At 34.7% G+C, this 20,902-nt stretch overlaps 1 protein-coding gene across 1 annotated transcript; it reads right to left on the bottom strand.

Annotated features, from left to right (window-relative positions):
* Positions 1 to 204: 204 nt before the first annotated feature.
* LOC133181680 (neuronal acetylcholine receptor subunit alpha-10-like) lies at positions 205 to 18,502 on the bottom strand. The gene is made up of 8 exons (XM_061316238.1): positions 18,239 to 18,502; positions 10,978 to 11,117; positions 9,596 to 9,640; positions 6,524 to 6,633; positions 3,707 to 3,899; positions 3,247 to 3,589; positions 832 to 1,013; positions 205 to 532 (listed from the first exon to the last, which is right to left on the bottom strand). The coding sequence occupies exons 1-8, from the start codon at positions 18,294 to 18,296 to the stop codon at positions 245 to 247; spliced, it is 1,359 nt and encodes a 452-aa protein (XP_061172222.1). The 5' UTR covers positions 18,297 to 18,502; the 3' UTR covers positions 205 to 244.
* Between the last annotated feature and the right edge of the window lie 2,400 nt (positions 18,503 to 20,902).

Genomic DNA, 20,902 nt, shown 5'->3' with positions numbered 1-20,902 from the left:
TTTGAATTTTTTTTTGGTGTTGTGAAAACCTGGATCAACAGACAGACTGGTACCTCAACCGCGTTATGGTAACAGGTGACAGTTCATGAATCACTCAATGCTGTTGAGATGCATCCGTCATTAATCTATGTTTTACATGTATGCAAGTAAACTGCTGAAATGTGTACATCTCCTCAGACATTGAAAATATAATTTTCAGTTGGAAGCTTTTATTTAAGGTGTATCTAAACAAACATAACAAAAATCACATTCCAAACTTAGAGAATACGATTCCAGTGCCTATGGCCCCTATGATTACAAACATGTAGAAGGACAGTCTGTCCACAACACACGCGAACTTCTTCCAGTCCTCCTGGTGCACTCTTTTTGGTGCCGTGTCCTCCGGATCTTTTTCTGATACAGGTTCCTTTTCTTCAACCACCACAGGCTGATCATATTCCATTAAATGTAGGGATCCTTTAGTTTTCTTTTGCTCTGGGCGAACTTTGTGTACTGAACCCTTGACCATAATGGTTTTAACTGTATTCTGTTTCTACGGTGAAAAAGGAACAATAAATATTACCGATATTCTAAAGTTATGTATTTACATGAAGGTAATCGATTTAACAGAACACCCCATATATCTACCAAAAAAGATGGAATTATATGTAGTTAATATCTTTAAAGAGAAAAATTTTCTTCACAGGCGAAATATCCCTCAAGAATTATTTGAAATAAACATTTTTTTTTCTTAAAGTGTCCACTCTTTATCCCCACATGTAACTGACCGTATTAAGTATTCTTTGACTCCAAAACTTGAAGCAAAGCTACTAATTTCTTAATCTGACTTACCTCCTCCTTGACTGGTGCGTTGCGTTCTACATGAACAAAGGTGATGCAAGATAATTTAATCAAACCATACTTGTATAACCAGTCTGGCATTCGTCTGTTTCCTTGGTAATGGATTGCCAAGACAACCACTGCCATGAGACAAGCAAGGCCCACCAAGAATAAGGAAAAGTTGAAGTAAGTTGCTGTAATAGAAAATGGAAGATTTTTATTTTCAGACAGTCTTTACCAGTTAAACTTTACCTGAGGGTGAGACAGAGCACGGACATCTGCGATGTACTGATTTCAATAATCTTAAACTTTTGACCTCACTTTCCTGCTGCTGGCCGCAGAAATTAAAGGCCTTTTAATTGAGTACTCAATAAGAACACTATATGTTGAAATATACTCCATTTATGTGTGTTAGTGTGTGAAAATAAGTTATTCTGACGTTGACTCTTGATTGCTTTTTCTATGTAGTGAGAATTCTCTGTTTAGTTTCAAAAATACAAGAGTCAATGAACTGAAAAAGGTGGAACAACCATCTGAACATGTATATGTGGCACTAAATATTATTTTCACATACACCTTTTATTTTTTATTTTATGTGATAAAAAATTCTTGCTCTTTCTATTCGCTGTCTTTTCTTCCTATTATGGTTAGACATTAAAATCATTTCTGAAAAAGTCAGCACAGTTTCATATTTCATACTAGTCTCCATATGAATAAAATGCTATTGTTGTTGATGAAAATCAATGTGGGGGGGGGGGGTTGAAATTTAGAGCGGAGGGCATTTCATCTTATATAAATTTTTAAAAGCCATATTAATAGCGTTGACTATTTGACCTTCACCTTTATTCCATTTCTAAACATTCTTATATCTATTCAGTAAATATCCACGTTATTTATGCCCATAGGTCATTTAAATTATCGACCTCGATCTTTGAACTCGTGATTCTAAAATCTAGGGGTGTCTTTTCAAATGCTTTCGTTGGCTTATATAAATATGAAGTCTGTAAGTCACAAAATGACCTTGACCTTTGGCCCCAAATCCATGGTATCTTTCTAAGCCCCATTTACACAAAGGAGATTTCTGAGCGCTGCAAAATTGGCCAGATCTCTCAACGATCTTCCCACGCTCTTCCACTTAGTGCCATGTTCTCTCAGATCGATCTCCTCCTATAGGTTTCCACAGTCTCCATGGTTTTTTCAAAGTCTCTTTCTCTATCTAAAACAGTCTCTCACTGATCGCAAAGGTAATCATTCTCTCAAAGAACATTCAACGATCTCCTGTAACTCTCAATGATCTCTCAAAGGTCTTTCAAAGAACGCAAAATGTTTTGAAAACTTGAGGTTCTCTCGGTGGTGTCTTTAAGTCTTACAGAGATCTCTCTTAGTAGCACCTGGCTCCAAGACCATAAACTGAGAACAGACTTAAGTCAGAATTTCAAACCAATATAACTTAATGAATAATTTTGACAATGTGACAAAATTTTCATCATATGTTGGAATTTAAAATGTTATATAAAATTGCGAATTTTTAAGCAATTCCATTGAAAATTAAATTTTTGACTTAAGTCTGTTCTCAGTTTATGGTCTTGGGGCCTGATCTCTTTGTAAGATCCGTAGATCTCTCAATGATGTCAACTGGTCACCAAGCAACCACTCAGCAAAGTCCCAGAGGTCGTCACAGAGAGTAACAATCCTTCTGTGAGACATCTTTCTGTGTGCACATTGAGCATAGATCACTCTGTGATCTCAACAGATTGTCATGATCGAAATGTGGCAATATCTCCAATATTTCATCGCACAACAAGAGCTTTATGATTTCCCTGTAACATATATAGAGACGGACTTTTCGGGGCTTTCAGAGATCGCAAAAGGAATGGAAAAGTTTCAAATCGCCCAGAAGTTTATCAACGATCTCCATTTTTTAAATGGAACCCCTTCTTCGCCTATGTTGTTAGTTTTGAAGTCTGTATGAAATTAAATCAATAAGTTATTGTGTCAAATAAATGTGGAAGACTTTTGACCATGAATTTCTATAAAGTGACCAAAAAATTGTAGGAGACTTCTTATCATCATACATCTTTACAGTAAATACTAGTATGAAGTCTATGGTGAAAAGAATAATAATAGAGACAAACTTGTTGAATACCATTACTATAGGGCACCCACATCTTTATGCAAAATCGATCCTTATTAGACCTAGGTGAGTTGTTTGAAAGAGAATGTTCTCAATATAGGAAAAAATGTTTCTGAAAGTTAAATCCATTCATAGAATTGAAAGATGATTTTTTGCTGCTCGCTTGACGTCGTACCAGCTACTGGAATCGTGTCTCTGATGGCTGAAGTCCCCCTATCTTTACAAGCTTTATGACATAAGTACGTCAGATGATGGCGATGTAGATATAATATTGATAGTACTTAACATCTTACCAATGACTGGCGTAGCATCTGCTGATGGCGGAAGTTTGTCAGCCACGAGAAGCTGGAAGACGGCAAGGGACAACATGACGGTGATCTGAAGGGAAACTTTTTCTCCAGACTCCACAGGAAGATAATAACCTAAAGCAGCCATAACTGTAATTAACATGGAGGGGATAATCAAATTGATTAGGTAAAATTGGGGTTTCCTCTTAAGTTTCAGATAGTATGTGACGTCAGGATACGGCTCCGGACAACAACCGTAGTACAGCACGTGTCTCTCTGCCTTCATAGAGACGTAGGTCCATTCCACGTTACTGACGGCAGATGACAAGTCACCTTGTGGATTTTTATTCTAAAAAAAAAAAATACATTTGTTTACATTGCAGTTTAAGTAAAAAAAAAAGCAAATGAAGCAAACTAGGGGTGACAACCAAAATGTATTACTTTTGAAATTTGATACATAATTTACCTGCAAGTCTAGATCATATCCATGATACGCCCAGGATCCAAATAGCAACTTGCAGGTTTGCTCGTCGTAAGGGAATTTCTCGACGTCAACGGTGCAAATGCTTTCGAGTACAGAAGGGAAATTATAGTACACCGTGCCGTCTGGATAAATGTTTGGGCGGTATTCCTTAAGACCAACAAATTCACCTGAAACACTGAAATAACAATAAAATCTTTGATTAACAAACAATCGTCTCATTGTGTTGCCGCTGGAGAATGTTGGACACTTTCGGGTTACGTTGTTCGTCCTCTGATCCTCTGCCAGGAAGGTGTCCAACTTTCTCAATGTAAAGTGCAGAAGACATGAGTTCCTAAATAAAACGTTTTGTTATACCCTTCACTTCAGATACAACAATTGAAATGAAAACATTTGAACAGATTTAATCAATGTATAATCAATTACTTTCTTTGGAATATTTTGGCTTGATCAATAAAAATAAAATAGGAGAGAATGAAAAATTAAAAATAAAATAATGATATCACAAAAATTATTTACCACAAAACATACTCTTTCATATAAAAAACGACAACTCTAGCAGATATAAACTTCGGTTATTTCCGTGTCGCCGATATTGAACGACGATTAATTACTTGTGACGTAGCAGTGACATTGCGGTCTAACAATTCTTATGTTGGACTGACAGGCCGGTCAACAATGAAACTGCTAGACCGATGCAATAATCATTTCTTTTGTTGGACTTTTTTTTAGTAATAAATGTATAGAAAGATATTTAAAAGGGTATAACAAAACAGTTATATGTAAACTGGGATTCGGGCAACATAATTATGATTTGTTGGACCTAGGTGAAAATATTGGCCTTGGCCTGCGGCCTCGGGCAAATTTTCACCTTCAGGTCCAACAAATCATATGTTGCCCTCATACCCAGTCAATAACTGTTTAATAATGACACACACAATGCGATGTAACCTTTTGGCAACCTTTTTTTTTTTATCAGTGATTGAATCTTTTGAATCTGTGAATTTGTATACATTATTTGCACGGAAAATTGTCAATGACAGTAACTTGTTTAGGAAATATTGTTTAAATATTAAAAGAAAAGGACTCGATCGACCATTGATTAAGATATAATGCATACTAGAATAGGCGGTGTCCATAATGAATAGGTGAAAATGAAGCAGTAACAGTTATTACGCTGTGAATTTACACATTGTACAATAAATGACATAGCGATCGAAGGCAGCAAATTGCATTATTAAAACCTGATTGCTGCACATCGGGATAAACTTGTAGTAGGTGTCCGAGAATCAGTCCCTTTGAAGCAACATATCAATGCTTCTTCATTATTGGTCAATCGATCGCAGACGCGTCGCGACTACGAACTGCATACTACATGTAGTATATAGAAATGTAATCCCCGACAGGATTGTATATAATACTTTAACTTCTGATTGGTCTCTTGTGGATGGTGATCTCTGGTGTCGAACAAAGTGGTCACATTCAACAATTTGTGCATGCTGAAAAGTCTCGTGATTGGATTGTTTGGCGATCGCTCTGCATGATACCTTAATGTAGCAATCTTGTAGCTTAGAACTGTGAAACCCCTGAGATTTTTAAGCACACAGTGGTTGCCAGATTTTATCGTACTCACACTGTTTGTGTGAGTTACGAATCTACACTGACACTAAATGTGATATATTTAAACAATCCCTAAATCTACAGAGTGCCTGCATTATTAAATTCCTTTAACTTTGTAATATGTATAATGAATTTAAGTCACAAAGGTATTATTTGTGTTACACTTTCTCATTTGGCCTCTCAGGAGCTTTCTTCCAATGTTAATTTTAGCTTACCTTACAGAAAGCTATATACCTACATACTTTTTAACAAAAGAAACATAATTGTTTTTTTTTGTCTTGTGTATTTCTTGTCTTTCTTTTCTTTTCGGAAAATATATTTAATATATGTTGCTGTATATGTAATATGTTGCTGCACATGACACAAAGGCGTGGCATAATCTAGACTCGATCTCGCAACTCAAAGGTCAAAGTGACTGGGCAATAAGAAACCGAAATCGTTTCACGGCCATCAGTTCTCATGAACCCATCACAGGAATGAATTCAAACTTAAGTATTCAAAGAGACAGTAACCCCCCCTTTTTTTCGTCACAAAAATATTCATAATCATAATATTTTTTTTGGTATGGGATATTGCATTAATTATACATAAAATATTGCTAAAAAAATTAAAAACTGTTCAATAAAACTCCTAAAACCTGAGAGCTTCCGGAGGCTTCGTCCCCTGGGCCCCCACCCCCGAACCTAACTGGTTGAGCCCCCCTTTTTAAAATCACGAATCCGCCACTAGTATATACCCATTCCTCCAAGAAGGTGGAGGTCTTCAACGAAGAAAGTCTCAATATCACCCAGAAACACAGTTTAATTTCCGTTATAATACATTCAATAGCAATATCGAAAAATATCTATATAACATATGGTTGCAAACAAAGAATATATAATATCATTTAATATGGCCCCTTAAATAGATTGAATTTTCTGATTAAATAATGACTGCGTTGAGTTTTGGAGAGTCAAAGCTAGAAGCAAATTTATGTGTGTGTGTGTGTGTGTGTGTGTGTGTGTGTGTGTGTTTTGTATTTCTAAATTTTGTTTTGTGTGTTTGTAAATGATGCTCACCCCGTCCTTTAGATGTAGCATACAAAAGACAACCATTTCATTTAGTATTGAAAGACCGAGGATTCAGAGAAAATCATATTAAGCCGGAAAAACACTTTTCAATGATGTTTAAAATTTAACCTACCTGTCGTATAATGTAAGATCTGGTATCCATATGTATTTGTAAGGGACGATGAAATTCCCAATGTTCCCGTAACTGGAGGGGGTCCACGTTAAGCGACAATCCTGCCATTTCTACGCCATATAAAAAAGACAAGGAAAATGGTGAAGTGATCAGATAGGTTAATAACTAAAGTAAATAAATGCAACAAATGCAAACAATTTTCCAGTCTAATTAGATAAATCTTAATGAAAGAATAGGAAATACTGTTTGATTGTCCGTTTATAACACCCTATATCGTTTTAATTGATACAGTTAGGGACTTAATATTAATGTTAGGGGTAATGGTCTGACCTTGAATTTGACCAATTAAAAAAAAATACTTTGTACTATCAATATCCGCTTTATCCTTCAGATCATTAACTGTCAAGTGTTTATTGCTTGCCATTTTTTTTTAAATAAAATATCACATTCACCTCGTGACCTATACTTGGAAATAAATTGCCCTATGCCTTTGGTGTGAAGTAAATGTATCCTTGTCAAAATCCTTTATTATTGAGTTACAAGGGCTATCTTCTGTTTGTCACAATATCTTTTTTTTTTAGCTTTTCTGATTACAATTTTTCTGGCGTCTGTCTGTCTGTCCGACTTCTTCTCAAGAACCACTGGGCCAATTTTGACCAAACTTGCCAAAGAGCATCCTTGGGTGAATTGTATTCAAGTTTGTTCAAATGAAGGGCCACACCCTCCTTCAAGGGGAGATAATTAAGAATTGGTGAAAATTTGGTGTCATCTTTTAAAAATCTTCTTCCTAAGAAAAGTTGAAACTTAGGTGAAACCTTCATTACATAGTGTAGATACAAAGCAATGATTAGTCATATTGATATGGAGGCACCTTCAGATAGTGTAGATTCACGTTTCAAATCATGACCCCGGGAGTAGGTTGAGCCACAATGGGGGATCAAAGTTTTACATAGGAAGATATAGGAAAATACATTTAAAAATCCTCTTTTCAGGAACAATAAAGCCACGATTAGTCATATTCATATGGCATCCTCAGGTAGTGTAGATTCAAGTTTGTTCAAATCATGACCCCCAGGGGTAGGGTGGAGCCACAATGGAGAATCAGAGTTTTACATTGGAACATATAGGTAAAAAATCTTTTAAAAAATCTTCTCAAGAACAACAAAGCCACGATTAATCATATTGATTTGGAAGCATCCACAAGTATTGTAGATTCAAGTTTGTTCAAATCATGACCCACCCCACCCCGGGTAGGGTGGCAGACATCATTAAAATTTTGTTTTCAAAAAACAGCAAAGCCATGATTAGTCATATGAATATGGAAGCATCCTCAGATAGTTTAGATTCAATTTCGCTCAAAACATGACGCCTGGGGATAGGGTGTGGCTAGAACAGGTGATCAAAGCTTTACATATGAATATGTCTGAGAAGAAATCTGTTGATTAAGAACGTTTACAGCAGGTTTATATTGACTGGTGTGAGCGTTGTGGCCCATGGGCCTCTTGTTTGATGTCGTTTGGTTACCAACCACATGAACGCAACATTTGGCACGGAAAAATGAATAATCCTCTTTAGTGGCCTTTGCTTATCTTTTTGATAACACCAGATCTGAATTTTAGCTCACCTGAGCCGAAGGCTCAATTGAGCTTTTCTGGTGAAAGAGTATCCGACGTCCGTCTGTCGTCCGTCGTCTGTAAACTTTTCACATTTTCGACTTCTTCTCAAGAACCATTGGGCCAATTTCAACCAAATTGCCACAAGGCATCTTTAAGTAAAGTCCTCTTTTAAGGGGAGATAATTAAGAATTAGCAAAAAAATTAATGACATCCTTTAAAATCCCTCGCAAGAACCACTAGGCCAGAAAAGATGAAACTTATATAAAAGCTTCATTACATAGTGTAGATTCAAATTTGTTCAAATCATGACCCCTGGGGGTAGGATGGGGCCATAATGGGCGATCAAAGTTTTACACAGGAATATATAGGTAAAATCTTTAAAAATCTTCTCAAGAATAGCAATTCGCCATATTTATATCAAAGCATCCCCTGGTAGTGTAGATTCAAAATTGTTCAAGTCATGACCAGTTGGGCTACAATTGACAATCAATTTTTTCATAGGAATATATAGAAAAATCTTTGAAAATCTTCATTTTCTAACAGCAAAGCCTTATTAGTTATATTTATATGAAAGCACACTCAGGTAGTGTGGATTCCAGTTTGTTCAAATCATGACCCCCAGGCGTAGGATATGGGCCACAGTGGATGATCAAAGTTTTAGATAGGAATATAATCATAGAATTTTCTTTTAATTTCAACTTCTCAAGAACATCAAAGCCATGATGTCCATCTAAACCAAATAATTCATATTTATATGGAAGCATACCAAGGTTGTGTAGAATCAAGTTAAAAATCAGAACCCCCAGTGATAGGTTGAGGCCACAATATGTGATCAAATTTTTACAAAAAATCTGATGATGAAACAGCAGGGACACTCAGGCCTCTTGTTTACATATCTTTTATGATTTAGCTTGGAATATCGCTAAAATTACTAGTATTTAACTTGTGATCTTAACCTTGGACCTTTATCTTTTGAATAGCAAAAGCACAAGCATGCTGAGAGACCTTTTGCCAATTTCTGTGGTTACTGGTGTTCAACAGAAATAAAATGCATTCACGTGACTTCTTTGATCGTATCCAAAAATACCAAATATATGTACGAGTTACTTCTATTTCCAAACAGTCGTTTCTTACTGGATACCCAGTGTTTACTGTTGCTAAGATATGTCTACAACACGTACCAACCCAAACATTGTAAATATATTTTACATGCCTCAATGTTTACAGACAAAGGTATCATTGTTTACAGACATAAAGAAAAGAATATATGTTATACATTAATTGCGTGTCTACAGATAAAACACATATATATGTATATTCAATATATCAATGTTTACAGCGACAAACATATAAGAAATCAATGTTTAGATGAATACATGTATATACTGTATTACAGTTATTATTATTAATGTTTACAGACATCACAAAACATAGATAAAGTAAAAATGATACCCACCAGTCTTACCCAAACATTGATTTTCAAAATCTGCTGGGGCTCATCCTACAAAAAACAAAACATTTATTATAAGATAAGATTTATTGATCCCAATTTGGGGTCCCTCAGGGCATACAAGTAAAGAATTATATACACAAGAAGAAATTCAAAATTGATATTATATATTAACCAATCTTGTAATTTATTGCATCGGTCTGATAATTACAATTTTATTGCATTCAAGAAAACATAAGTTGTCTAAGCATGATGTCGACAGTACACATGAACAAAGAATGTTTGTACTCATACATAAAGAATGCATTTCACCAATTCTTTAAAAAATTTTGCTCCTTCTGTGTTCCCAAGTTCTAGTTTTAAGCATTATACTTTGGGGGGGGGGGGGCAGCGTATATTTTAGAGATGAAAATTACAGTGTTTGTTAATTGATAATTCGTCCACTGACTTTATCAATACAGACCTGTGCTAATATTTTATGTGCCCTGTGGAACCATAGGAGCGCATTTGTGCATAGGTTAGAAATCTATAAACACGTGTATTTATATTAAACTGTAATTCAGTTTTTTTTGTTCATACATTGGAATGTTTCTGAGTATTTAGTACGCTGTATTATTATGTATGTGTAAAGTGATTATCAGGTACAGTGTATGACTAAAATTGTAATATATGCCTATATGCCTGTGTATCTAATGTAAGCGTATTCGAAAAAGGAAGAACATTTTGGATAAGTAAGTTGGTAACCCCCCCCCCCCCTCCTCTTTCTCATGCTTCATGATATATATATATATATATATATATATATATATATATATATATATATATATATATATATATATATATATATATATATATATATATATATATATATATATATATATATTACTTGGATAAACGTTCATAACACGAGGAGATATTGTGAAAGGCAATTAAAGATCAATATGGGTGAAAACATGGGTCTTTGTCTTGTTCTGTAGGAACAATGGTATGAACTCTGTGTTGCACGATTTTAAAAGTACATTTCAGCTTGTTTGATAAGTTTAAAAGAATACCTAGATGTAGTCAAGAAAGTAATTACAAATTATAGATTTTCTTTAAATAAAAATATCATTAAACATATTGGCAGTATTCAATTACCTATGCATTAAAGAAATGCTCTCAACTGATTAATTACAGTTGACACTAATTTCTAAAAACAAACTGTTGTTTAAGATATTGACAGGACTTGCTGTTTGTAGGTCCTCAAAGCAATATCATAGGGAGGTATACAAGCTACTCAAAATCTCTTTCATCTTTTATCGTTATATAAAGTAATTAAAAACATGTCATATTAACTTGTTTCATTTTCAGCAATTAAACAAAAAAAGAACCCATTGCAAAATATTTACCAGATCGATGACTTGACGTAGAGCCACGTCTAAGGTGACATTGACTGCCCCTCCGCAGTAAGGCTTCTCCCCGGGATCGTACGACGTAAAGAGGTGCGTGTGTAACGCCTGCTGATTAGCCGTACTCTGAGTAGCCACTTCTGAAAAAAAGAATATATATATATATATATATATATATATATATATATATATATATATATATATATATATATATATATATATATATATATATATATATATATATATATATATATATATATATATATCTATCTATCTAAAAGAGAGAGAGAAATGGATAGAGCATGACATTTAGCATAGGCCAAAACAACGACATTCATTTCTTCATGTTATATATCTTTTATCCACTTATTCAAAATGGCGAGAACTGGTTCAATCACTTCAAAGAGTGCAAAACACTTCTCAAAACCGAAGACAGAAGATTTGTATGGTTGAAAATCCATTAAATTCTTTTAAGATGGACTAAATTGCTAACATAAAAAGAAATGAAGCCTTGCATATCATGTAAAATGTCATTATCATGACGTCTAAACTCAAGGTAATTTCCTGCTAGCGGGTCATGCTATCCTAAATTCTTTGTTGGCAAAAAATATAAATTAGCCTAGTGCTTTTTTCCGATTTAAAAATCCAGGAACGAGTAACTACAAACATGGTATATCCGGACTCCTCGTGTTGTCGGCTTTAACAGCGTGATATTACTTGTGTTTCTCTATCCTAAGAATTTCAGTCACACAACATAATCTGACTGAGTTGATTCCTAATCTGATTTCATAAATGAGACTTCAGATATTCACATGATAAACTGTAATACAAGAATTCTCTACTACAAGATAAGTCATTAATTTGTTTCTGTATATCATAAAAATGTGTAACTAATAAAAGAATTTTTAAACGGATGCTTCTCCCACCGCTTTTATTAACAAATCAGGGCTGCTTCGTCTTTTTATTTCTATTTAATAAATGATGATACTGCTCGGGCACGAAGAATCGCTTTTTCTAAGAAGGGGGAGGGGTGTCAAAAAATGATAGCTGAAAAATGGAAAATCAAGAAAACATCCCCTCTAAATCTGGCAATCTAAAAAAAACCCACTTTCTTAAAAGGGTTTGTGGTGTTCCCTGATTCAATTTCGTAAGGTGGGTAGGGTTTCGATCATACTTGCAACAATTTTTGTACTAAGTTAACAGCACCACAGTTACTGTATTATTTTTCTTTGAGGCTAACACGTTAACCACCATTTACAATTTTTAACAATTACTGGCATTTATTTATTTTTATGCCCCCGTATCGAAGATTCGGGGGTATATAGTTTTTGCCCTGTCCGTCCGTCTGTCTGTCTGGTTTTTCTGTTTGTCCGCAAAAACTTTAACATTGCCCATAACTTTTGATTGGTTGGAGCTATGGCTTTCATATTTCACATGTGCATTCCTTGTGACAAGACCTTTCTTTGGGTACCACCATATTTGACCTTTTGACCTTGACCTTGGAGTTTGACCCAGTTTTGCAAATTTTTTCCCAACTTTAACCTTGGCCATAACTTTTGAACAATTGGTACTAGGGCTTTCATACATCACATGTGTATTCCTTGTGACAAGACCTTTCTTTGGGTACCACCACATTTGACCTTGGAGTTTGACCCAGTTTTGCAAAATTTTTCCCAACTTTAACTTTGGCCATAATTTCTGAACAATTGGTACTAGGGCTTTCATACATCACATGTGTATTTCTTGTGACAAGACCTTTCTTCTGGTATCACCATATTTGACCTTTTGACCTTGGAGTTTGACCTACTTTTGAAAATCTTTAACATTGGCCATAACTTTTGAACGGTTGGTGCTAAGGCTTTCATAATTCACATATGTAATCCTTGTGACAAGACCTTTCTTTGGATACCAACAACTTTGACCCCTTGACCTTGGAGTTTGACCTACTTTTTGTAAAATTTAAACATTAACCATAACTTTTGAACGGCTGGTGCTAGGGCTTTCATATTTCACATATGTAATCCTTGTGACAAGACCATCCTTTGGATTCCAACAACTTGGACCCAAACTCCAAGGTCAAGGTCTTGGAGTTTGACCTACTTTTGAAAAACTTTTATCTTGGCCATAACTTTTGAATGGCTGATGCTAGGGCTTTCATACTTCACGTATGTAATCCTTGTGACAAGACCTTTCTTTGGATACCAACAACTTTGACCCTTTGACCTTGATCTTGGACTTTGACCTACTTTTCGAAAACTTTACCTTGGACACAACTTTTGAAAAGTTGTTGCTTAGGCTTTCATAATTATCATGTTTTTTCCTTGTGACAAGACCTTCCTTTGGATACCAACAATTGTAATCCATTGACCTTGACCTTGGAGTTTGTCCTACTTTTGAAACACTTTAACCTTGGTCATAACTTTTGAACGATTGGTGCTTCAGCTTTCATATTTCACCTGTATATTTCTTGCGAGAAGGCCTTTCCTTAGGCAACATTAATTTTGACCATGTGACCTTGACCTTGATGTTTGAATTACTTTAACCTTTTCCAAATCTATTCAATGGTTGCTGTTAGGGCTTTCATATTTTTCACTCGTATATTCCTCGAGACAAGACCTTACTTTGGGTACCAACATATTTGATTTGCATTTGAGAAAGTATAACCTTTGCTATAAGTTGCCATACGGGGGGCATCACAAACACATCTTGTTTTTTATACCCCCGTATCGAAGATTCGGGGGTATATAGTTTCTGCCCTGTCTGTCCGTCTGTCTGTCTGTCTGTTTGTCCGCAAAAACTTTAACATTGCTCATAACTTTTGATTGGTTAGAGCTTTCATATTTCACATGTGTACTCCTTGTGACAAGACCTTTCTTTGGGAACCATCATATTTTACCTTTTGACCTTGACCTTGGTGTTTGATCCAGTTTTGCAAAATTTCACCCAACTTTAACCTGGGCCATACCTTTTGAACAGTTGTTGCTACGGCTATCATACTTCACATGTGTAATTCTTGTGACAAGACCTTCCTCTGGAGATCAACAACTTTGACCCTTTGACCTTGACCTAGGAGTTTGACCTACTTTTGAAAAACTTTAACCTTGGCCATAACTTTTAAACGATTGGTGCTAGGACTTTCATACTTCACATATGTAATCCTTGAGACAAGACCTTTCTTTGGATACCAACAAGTTTGACCCTTTGACCTTGACCTACGAGTTTGACCTACTTTTGAAAAACTTTAACCTTGACCGTATCTTTTGAATAGTTGGTTCTAAGGCTTTCATTTTTCACATGTGTAATCCTTATGACAAGATCTTCCTTTAGATACCAACAATTATAGCCAATTGTCCTTGTCCTTGGAGTTTGATCTTCTTTTGGGAAACTTAAACCTTGGCCATTACTTTTGAACATTTGATGCTAGTGCTTTCTTTCTTCACATGTGTAATCCTTGTAACAAGACCTTCCTTTAGATACCAACAATTATAGCCCATCGACCTTGACCTTGGAGTTTGACCTACTTTTGAAAAACTTTAACCTTGGCCATTTCTTTTGAACGGTTTGTGTTAGGGCTTTCATATTTCACATGTGTATTTCTTGTGAAAAGGTCTTTCCTTGGGCACCATTAATTTTGACCATTTGACCTTGATGTTTGACTTACTTTTGAAAAACTTTAATATTTTCCATATCTTTTCAATGGTTGCTGCTAGGGCTTTTATGTTTCATAGCTATATTCCTTGGGACAAGACCTTACTTTATGTACCAACATATTTGATTTGCATTTGAGAAAGTTTAACTTTCGCTATAAGTTGCCATACGGGGCATCAGTGTTTCACAAGCCTATCTTGTTTTTTTTTTAGGTATAGTGGGTCTTTACTCCATGTTTTTATTGAAAAAAAAAAACAATTTTTCGCATCCTTTGGAATAAACTTGCAAAAATATGGAGTGAAGACCCACTGATACGGAAAAAATTGTGTTTCGTATGAATATGTATATAACCTTACATAGATTGAGCTTTTAATAACATATATATTTGCGACTACCTACACCCACTGCAAATTGAACTTGTCAGGTTAGCTATATTCTGATTATTTGACTGGTTTATTGATTGTTTGATTGAAGGCTTTGGTGACCTTGTGCACTGATGACTTGTAATGTATTTACTCATGGATATTATTGCTGGCTAGATCTGGGAGCGCGATTTTAATGTTTTCACATTATACTCATATACCTGATTTATTGCATTGAACATTTTTTGTATAACAAAATGTGTTTACACAGATACAAAAATTAAAGCTGGTACTTCTCTACGGTACGGAATCTCGGTTAATACAAGATTGTGTTATTAAAGGTTATAAACCAAAATTAATACTCATCAGAGAATATTTACCTCAGAATCGCGTTGATAAGAATGTACCTGCGGAAAACTAGATTTTGGCAGTGATGGCACTTTTCTCCAGAACAGAATTATGTTTTTGAAGTGATTTATTTTAATAATTATATGATTTTGAAATGATTTATTTTCTTAACAGATACACCAACCCGTCAATTTATTTTGTTTTACGACTTCTATCAATTGGTTAAAAGAATTCAATTGTGTATTCGATTCCAAACAGTTACCAAGATTTGCCATGTATTATGAATGTGTATTATGGATGTAGGTAATCCTTTTTTCTACAGGGCATTTTTGTTTTATCGTATGGTATTGTATACTTGTCTACCAGATTAAGTGTAATACACGTCTCTTTAAGGAAACTCAAAGTTTTTTTAAAAATATTTTTTGATTGTGTTTATGTTCTTTAAAAACCTACTTTTACTAATCTACATTCCAAATTGCATGGAAAATAATTCAAATTTTACTTGCTAAATTGTATGTTTTTAAGTGCATTAGACGATGGCTGTGCTATATTTGTTTAGTCGGGCTGTACTGCTGAAAGATTCACTCCAACATCCCTTTCTATTTTCTTGAAAGACATTGAACGAGGTAATTAACTGCGCGATTGTCGGATACCTAGCTGTATCTTTTAAAGCTTCAATGCAATTAAGTACAACGACACGATAAAAAAATAAACTTTAAATCCTCTTAAAAAGGACTGATGCAGCCTTCTTTGGTTGTTATGTTTAAGTCGGGGGACTTTCATGTAATTGGACGATTAAACCTTGGTGGACGAATAATACACATTTCACACAAATTTCGTATCTTATCCTGCATCATAAAAACAAGATGCGGCGATTCATTCAGGCGGCAAATTCCCACTCTATATATCACGTAACTGAATTGCAATATCACTTTTCTATTTGCTCATTAAACATTGGAAATCGATCAAAAATAATTAAGATATTACTGTATAGATAAAATTAAAACCCTGCTCTATGTCACTACTATTTATAACAAATTCAATATATCTTCTACGACTTTTGGATGCAGTTTCTATATGTAATGGAAATCAAACTGTAATTAATTTTTTGTTACCTTCTAAGCACAGAAAATACTAAAAAATGTGAAAGTTTGTAAAGCAGTTTGTATTGGCCTTTGTAGTGATAAGACATGTTTATCAGTAAGCTATCCTTTATGTAAAGTTATCCTTATTCCACGTGTAAGAGTGTAAAGAAAATTACTTCAAGAATCATAAAAAAGTGGGAATTTTTCTGTGAATACACTGAATTTTCTATTCCAAATATGTAAATCAATAATTAAGTCATGAAAAATCTAAGAATATTTCAAACAGGGGGATTTCAATTTTCTCATGTTTATCCCCGCGTAACAGAAATGGAGGGGACTGTGTGTGTGTGTGTGTGTGTGTGTGTGTGTGGGTTAGTTTGTCCTGTGCGAAACGGAAGTGACACCGGGATCGAATGTTGCCTGGATTTTAATTTATTCATCTATTGTCTGATCTTCTCATATTCCAATCACGTGAATAAAACTGAACGAGGGGATAATAAAATATAACATACAGTAGTGTATGTGTACAGTCGGGTTCAAAATTTTTGTTAACATCATATTTAGCTACGTAGCTTGAATTACGTAAAGTGAAAGTATCCACGATTATCACATCGGTATTTATTAAGCATATAAACATTTACTTCTTAACAGCTCTTGTCCAATCACTATACATTTAGCTACAAACATGTAGCTTACCCACGTACAGTGTTACAGTGAAGTCGCGAAATAAGGGTTGTCTCAGTTCTGATTCATTCATATGTATTTTATGCCATATTGTTTAAATTGAGAAAAATTAATGAAGCTTAGAAAAATTAATAAACACACTGGTCACAAATTGATTTTTCTGTCTGTAATCGACAGAATTTCGAAAATCAACGTTAACGTTTTTGTTCACTGCAGCAAGTCAAAAGTTGTAGTTAAACAATAGCTGCAAAGTATGGCACTTACATCCAGTTATAACTCAGAAAATGATTCATAATGATCACTGCTCAAATAAATTTACACCGATATTAATAAATCAAACTGTAGCAGCGGTCCACATACCTCATTACATAGACCAAATCAAAACTCAACATGCTTAATATTCAAAACCTAGTGTCAATTTTTATTTACTTAGAATTATAAAAATATTCTCCAAGGAAAATGCGTATAAAAGTAAAATTGTGTATCCCTTGGAAAAAAAAAATAATAAAATGAAATAAAATTATCCCCTCGCAACGAAGTTGGAGAGGCTATAGTAACGCTTGTGTGTGTGGGTTGGGGGTTGGGGGGCAAAAGTTAAGCAAGTAATAACTCCTATCAGGATTAATATGCTCTTTTGCAAGGCGCTGTTCCGCTTTGCGGTACCCTTGTTTCAAACTGAATCCCAATAAAGAGATGAAAATATAAATTTTAAGGAGAATGGAAGAAAAAAGATGATACCCATTTGGGGTATCTTAGTATGTCCTTAGAAAGCTTCAGTCTCTGGACATAAAGTTATTTTATATATATATATATATATATATATATATATATATATATATATATATATATATATATATATATATATATATATATATATATATATGAGAACGAATTTTATTTCATTTTGTTATTGATGTCTCCCGATCAGGAAAATCTGAAGACGTCAAAACCATGACGATTTTAGGAATGAGGTATTGTCGACATGGTAAATGGAAATTTTTTGCTGCAATAAAGCAGTTTTCATGCTTAAGAGATTGATATACAAATTAAATAAGATAAAAGGAAAACAAAATATTATAAACATTCACAGGAAATAAATCCACGTTCCCCAAAGAAATAATTATCTATTCTTACCTATGATAAATGATAAAATCAAAGTTATCCATAAGAACAATGCTCGAGTTATATGCATTAGTTAATATCAGATGCTGATATGGTATTTGTGAATTATTTCATCCAGTGTCGACCCTTTAGACAAGTAACACTATTGTTGTCCAACAATGTGCTGTCCCACTTTAAATCGCTCTACGAGTTCATAAATAAGAAAAGAGTGTTGATTTTAAATATCTTCTTGGTCACTGCATGGAATATTTGTTTTTCCAACAGTTTAATGATTTTCTATTTGGGACTTTGTATCATTGTATATTCCATTTCAAAGAGTCTTTGTTCTTGTATTAAATTAAAAAAAAAAAGATTGTCGAGTTCACGACAGTGTTGTATATATCTGTTATCCACTCAGGAACTCTTCCAATGAGGAGACGTGACGAGGCGGAGAATGAAGAAACAGTCACATCACTGTTATCTCCACAGCGATTGGTCAAAAAGAATCGTGAGAATTCAAATTAAATTGCCGATTTTTTGTATGCATCTCACACATTCACTCAGAACGATTTCTGTCGCGATTTGTGACGCAATCATTGAACTCATTGGCATACTTTTTATCAACATAATACGAATATGATGATCCTATTATTATGATTTTTCCAGTGGTTTCAAAACATTTTAGTAACTGAATTGAATTCTAAATATACATGTACTCTCAGCAGTAGTACAATTTCAAAATCAACCGAATAAATAATAAATGTTGCCATTTTAAATCGCCAATTTAGTTTTGAGACAGTATCTTCTTTTCCATTAATTTGTTATGAATGGAATGAACCAACCATGGTTTCAGAGAATGAGAAAAGGAAAGGCTTAATATATCATGACGATGGAAAATAATCAAAGCTTACAGAACTCACCTCAATGAATGTTAAGGCAAACTAATAGTCTAGTAGTGTGCATCCCTACATGCGACATTTTTGCAATTTTGGTCCAGGGATGGGTTTGCAGTTACTTGGGTATGGACATGTTTAAACTGGTCACTCATTGAGAAAATTCAGCATCTAGCACACAGGCACTTGTTTCGGTAATAAATTTTTAACCCATAGTATAATGTTATTATTATACTATGGGTTAAAAATTTATTACCGAAACAAGTGCCTGTGATCTAGCATACAAAGCAAGTCTGTTATAATTAGTGTGGATCCCTTAATGCAGCATTCGTGCATGATTGGTCCAGGTAAGCCTTATATAGTTACCTGGAAATGGACCTGCTAAAAAAAAACAAACTTTGACCTGGACACTCATCCGGAAAGTGTAGGTCAGATCTAGCATCCAAAGTAAGTCTGGTTGCGTGCATCCCTAAATGTATCATCAATATAAGTTTGCTTTAGGAAGGGCTTGAAATTAAATTGGAATGAACCTGCTACAAAATCTTTAACTTGGACACTCATCCACAAAAAAGAAGGTCAAATTCAACATCCGAACCAAGTCTAGTAGTGTGCATTCCTAGATGCTTCATTCATGCAAGTTCGGTCTACGGTAGGGCTTGAAGTTAAACTGGAATGAACCTGTTCTAAAATTACACTTGAATGAGCCTTCTCCAAAGACTTTTACCTGGTCACTCATCGAAAAAAAAACAAACAAACAAACAAACAAATAAACAAAACCATCCAAAGCAAGTCTTTTAATGTTTATCCTTTGATGTATCATCCATGCGAGTTTGATTCAGGAGGGCCTTATAGTTTCTTGGAAATGAGACCTGCCCCAAGAACTTAAACCTGGTCACTCGTTCTGAAAATGTAGGTCAAATCCAGCACCATTATATAAAACACAATATGATAACTAGTCCTATGAATATTCAGATGACCCAAGTATAAAAGAAACTCAGAGAGCCCTCTATTATTTAAATCTCAGCTAACAAGATTAAATACTAGTCCAAAGTAGGGGTGAAATGAAAGACAAGAGGCCCATGGGCCACATCGCTCACCTGAGCACATTGGCTAGGAAAAGGCTTTACTGTTCTTGAGCAGAAGATTTTTAAAGATTTTTTCCCTATATATTCCCTTGTTAAAAATTTGATCCCCCATTGAGGACCCTCCCTAACCCCCCCCCCCCCCATCATTTGAACAAACTTGAATCTACACTACCTGAGGATGCTTCCATATCAATATGACTAAACATGGCTTTTCTGTTGATGAAAAGATTTTTTCCTATATATTCCTATGTAAAAATTTGATCCCACATTGTGGCCCCACCCTACCCCTGGGGTTTATGATCTGAACAAACTTGAATCTAACCTACCTGAAGATGCTTCCATATCAATATGACAAAACATGGCTTTCCTATTCCTGAGAAGAAGCTTTTTCAAGTTTTTTTCCCTATATATTCCTATGTAAAACTATGATCCCCCATTGTGGCCCAACCCTACCCCCAGGGGTCATGATTTGAACAAACTTGAATCTACACTACCTGAGGATGATTCCATATCAATATGACAAAACATGGTTTTGCTGTTCCTGAGAAGAAGATTTTTCAAGTTTTTCCCCCTATATATTCTTATGTAAAACTATGATCACCAATTGTGGCTCCACCCTACCCCCAGGGGTCATGATTTGAAAAAAAAAAACTTGAATCTACACTACCTGAGGATGCTTCCATATCAGTATGACAAAACATGACTTTGCTGTTCTTGAG

The sequence above is a fragment of the Saccostrea echinata genome, unplaced genomic scaffold (genome assembly GCF_033153115.1).
Source record: "Saccostrea echinata isolate AGI-Se365-2 ecotype Australia unplaced genomic scaffold, CSIRO_AGI_Sech_v1 ptg000009l, whole genome shotgun sequence".
Lineage (NCBI taxonomy): Eukaryota > Metazoa > Mollusca > Bivalvia > Ostreida > Ostreidae > Saccostrea > Saccostrea echinata.
Note: the sequence above shows the minus strand (reverse complement) of the source record. Positions and strands in the feature narration are given on the sequence as shown.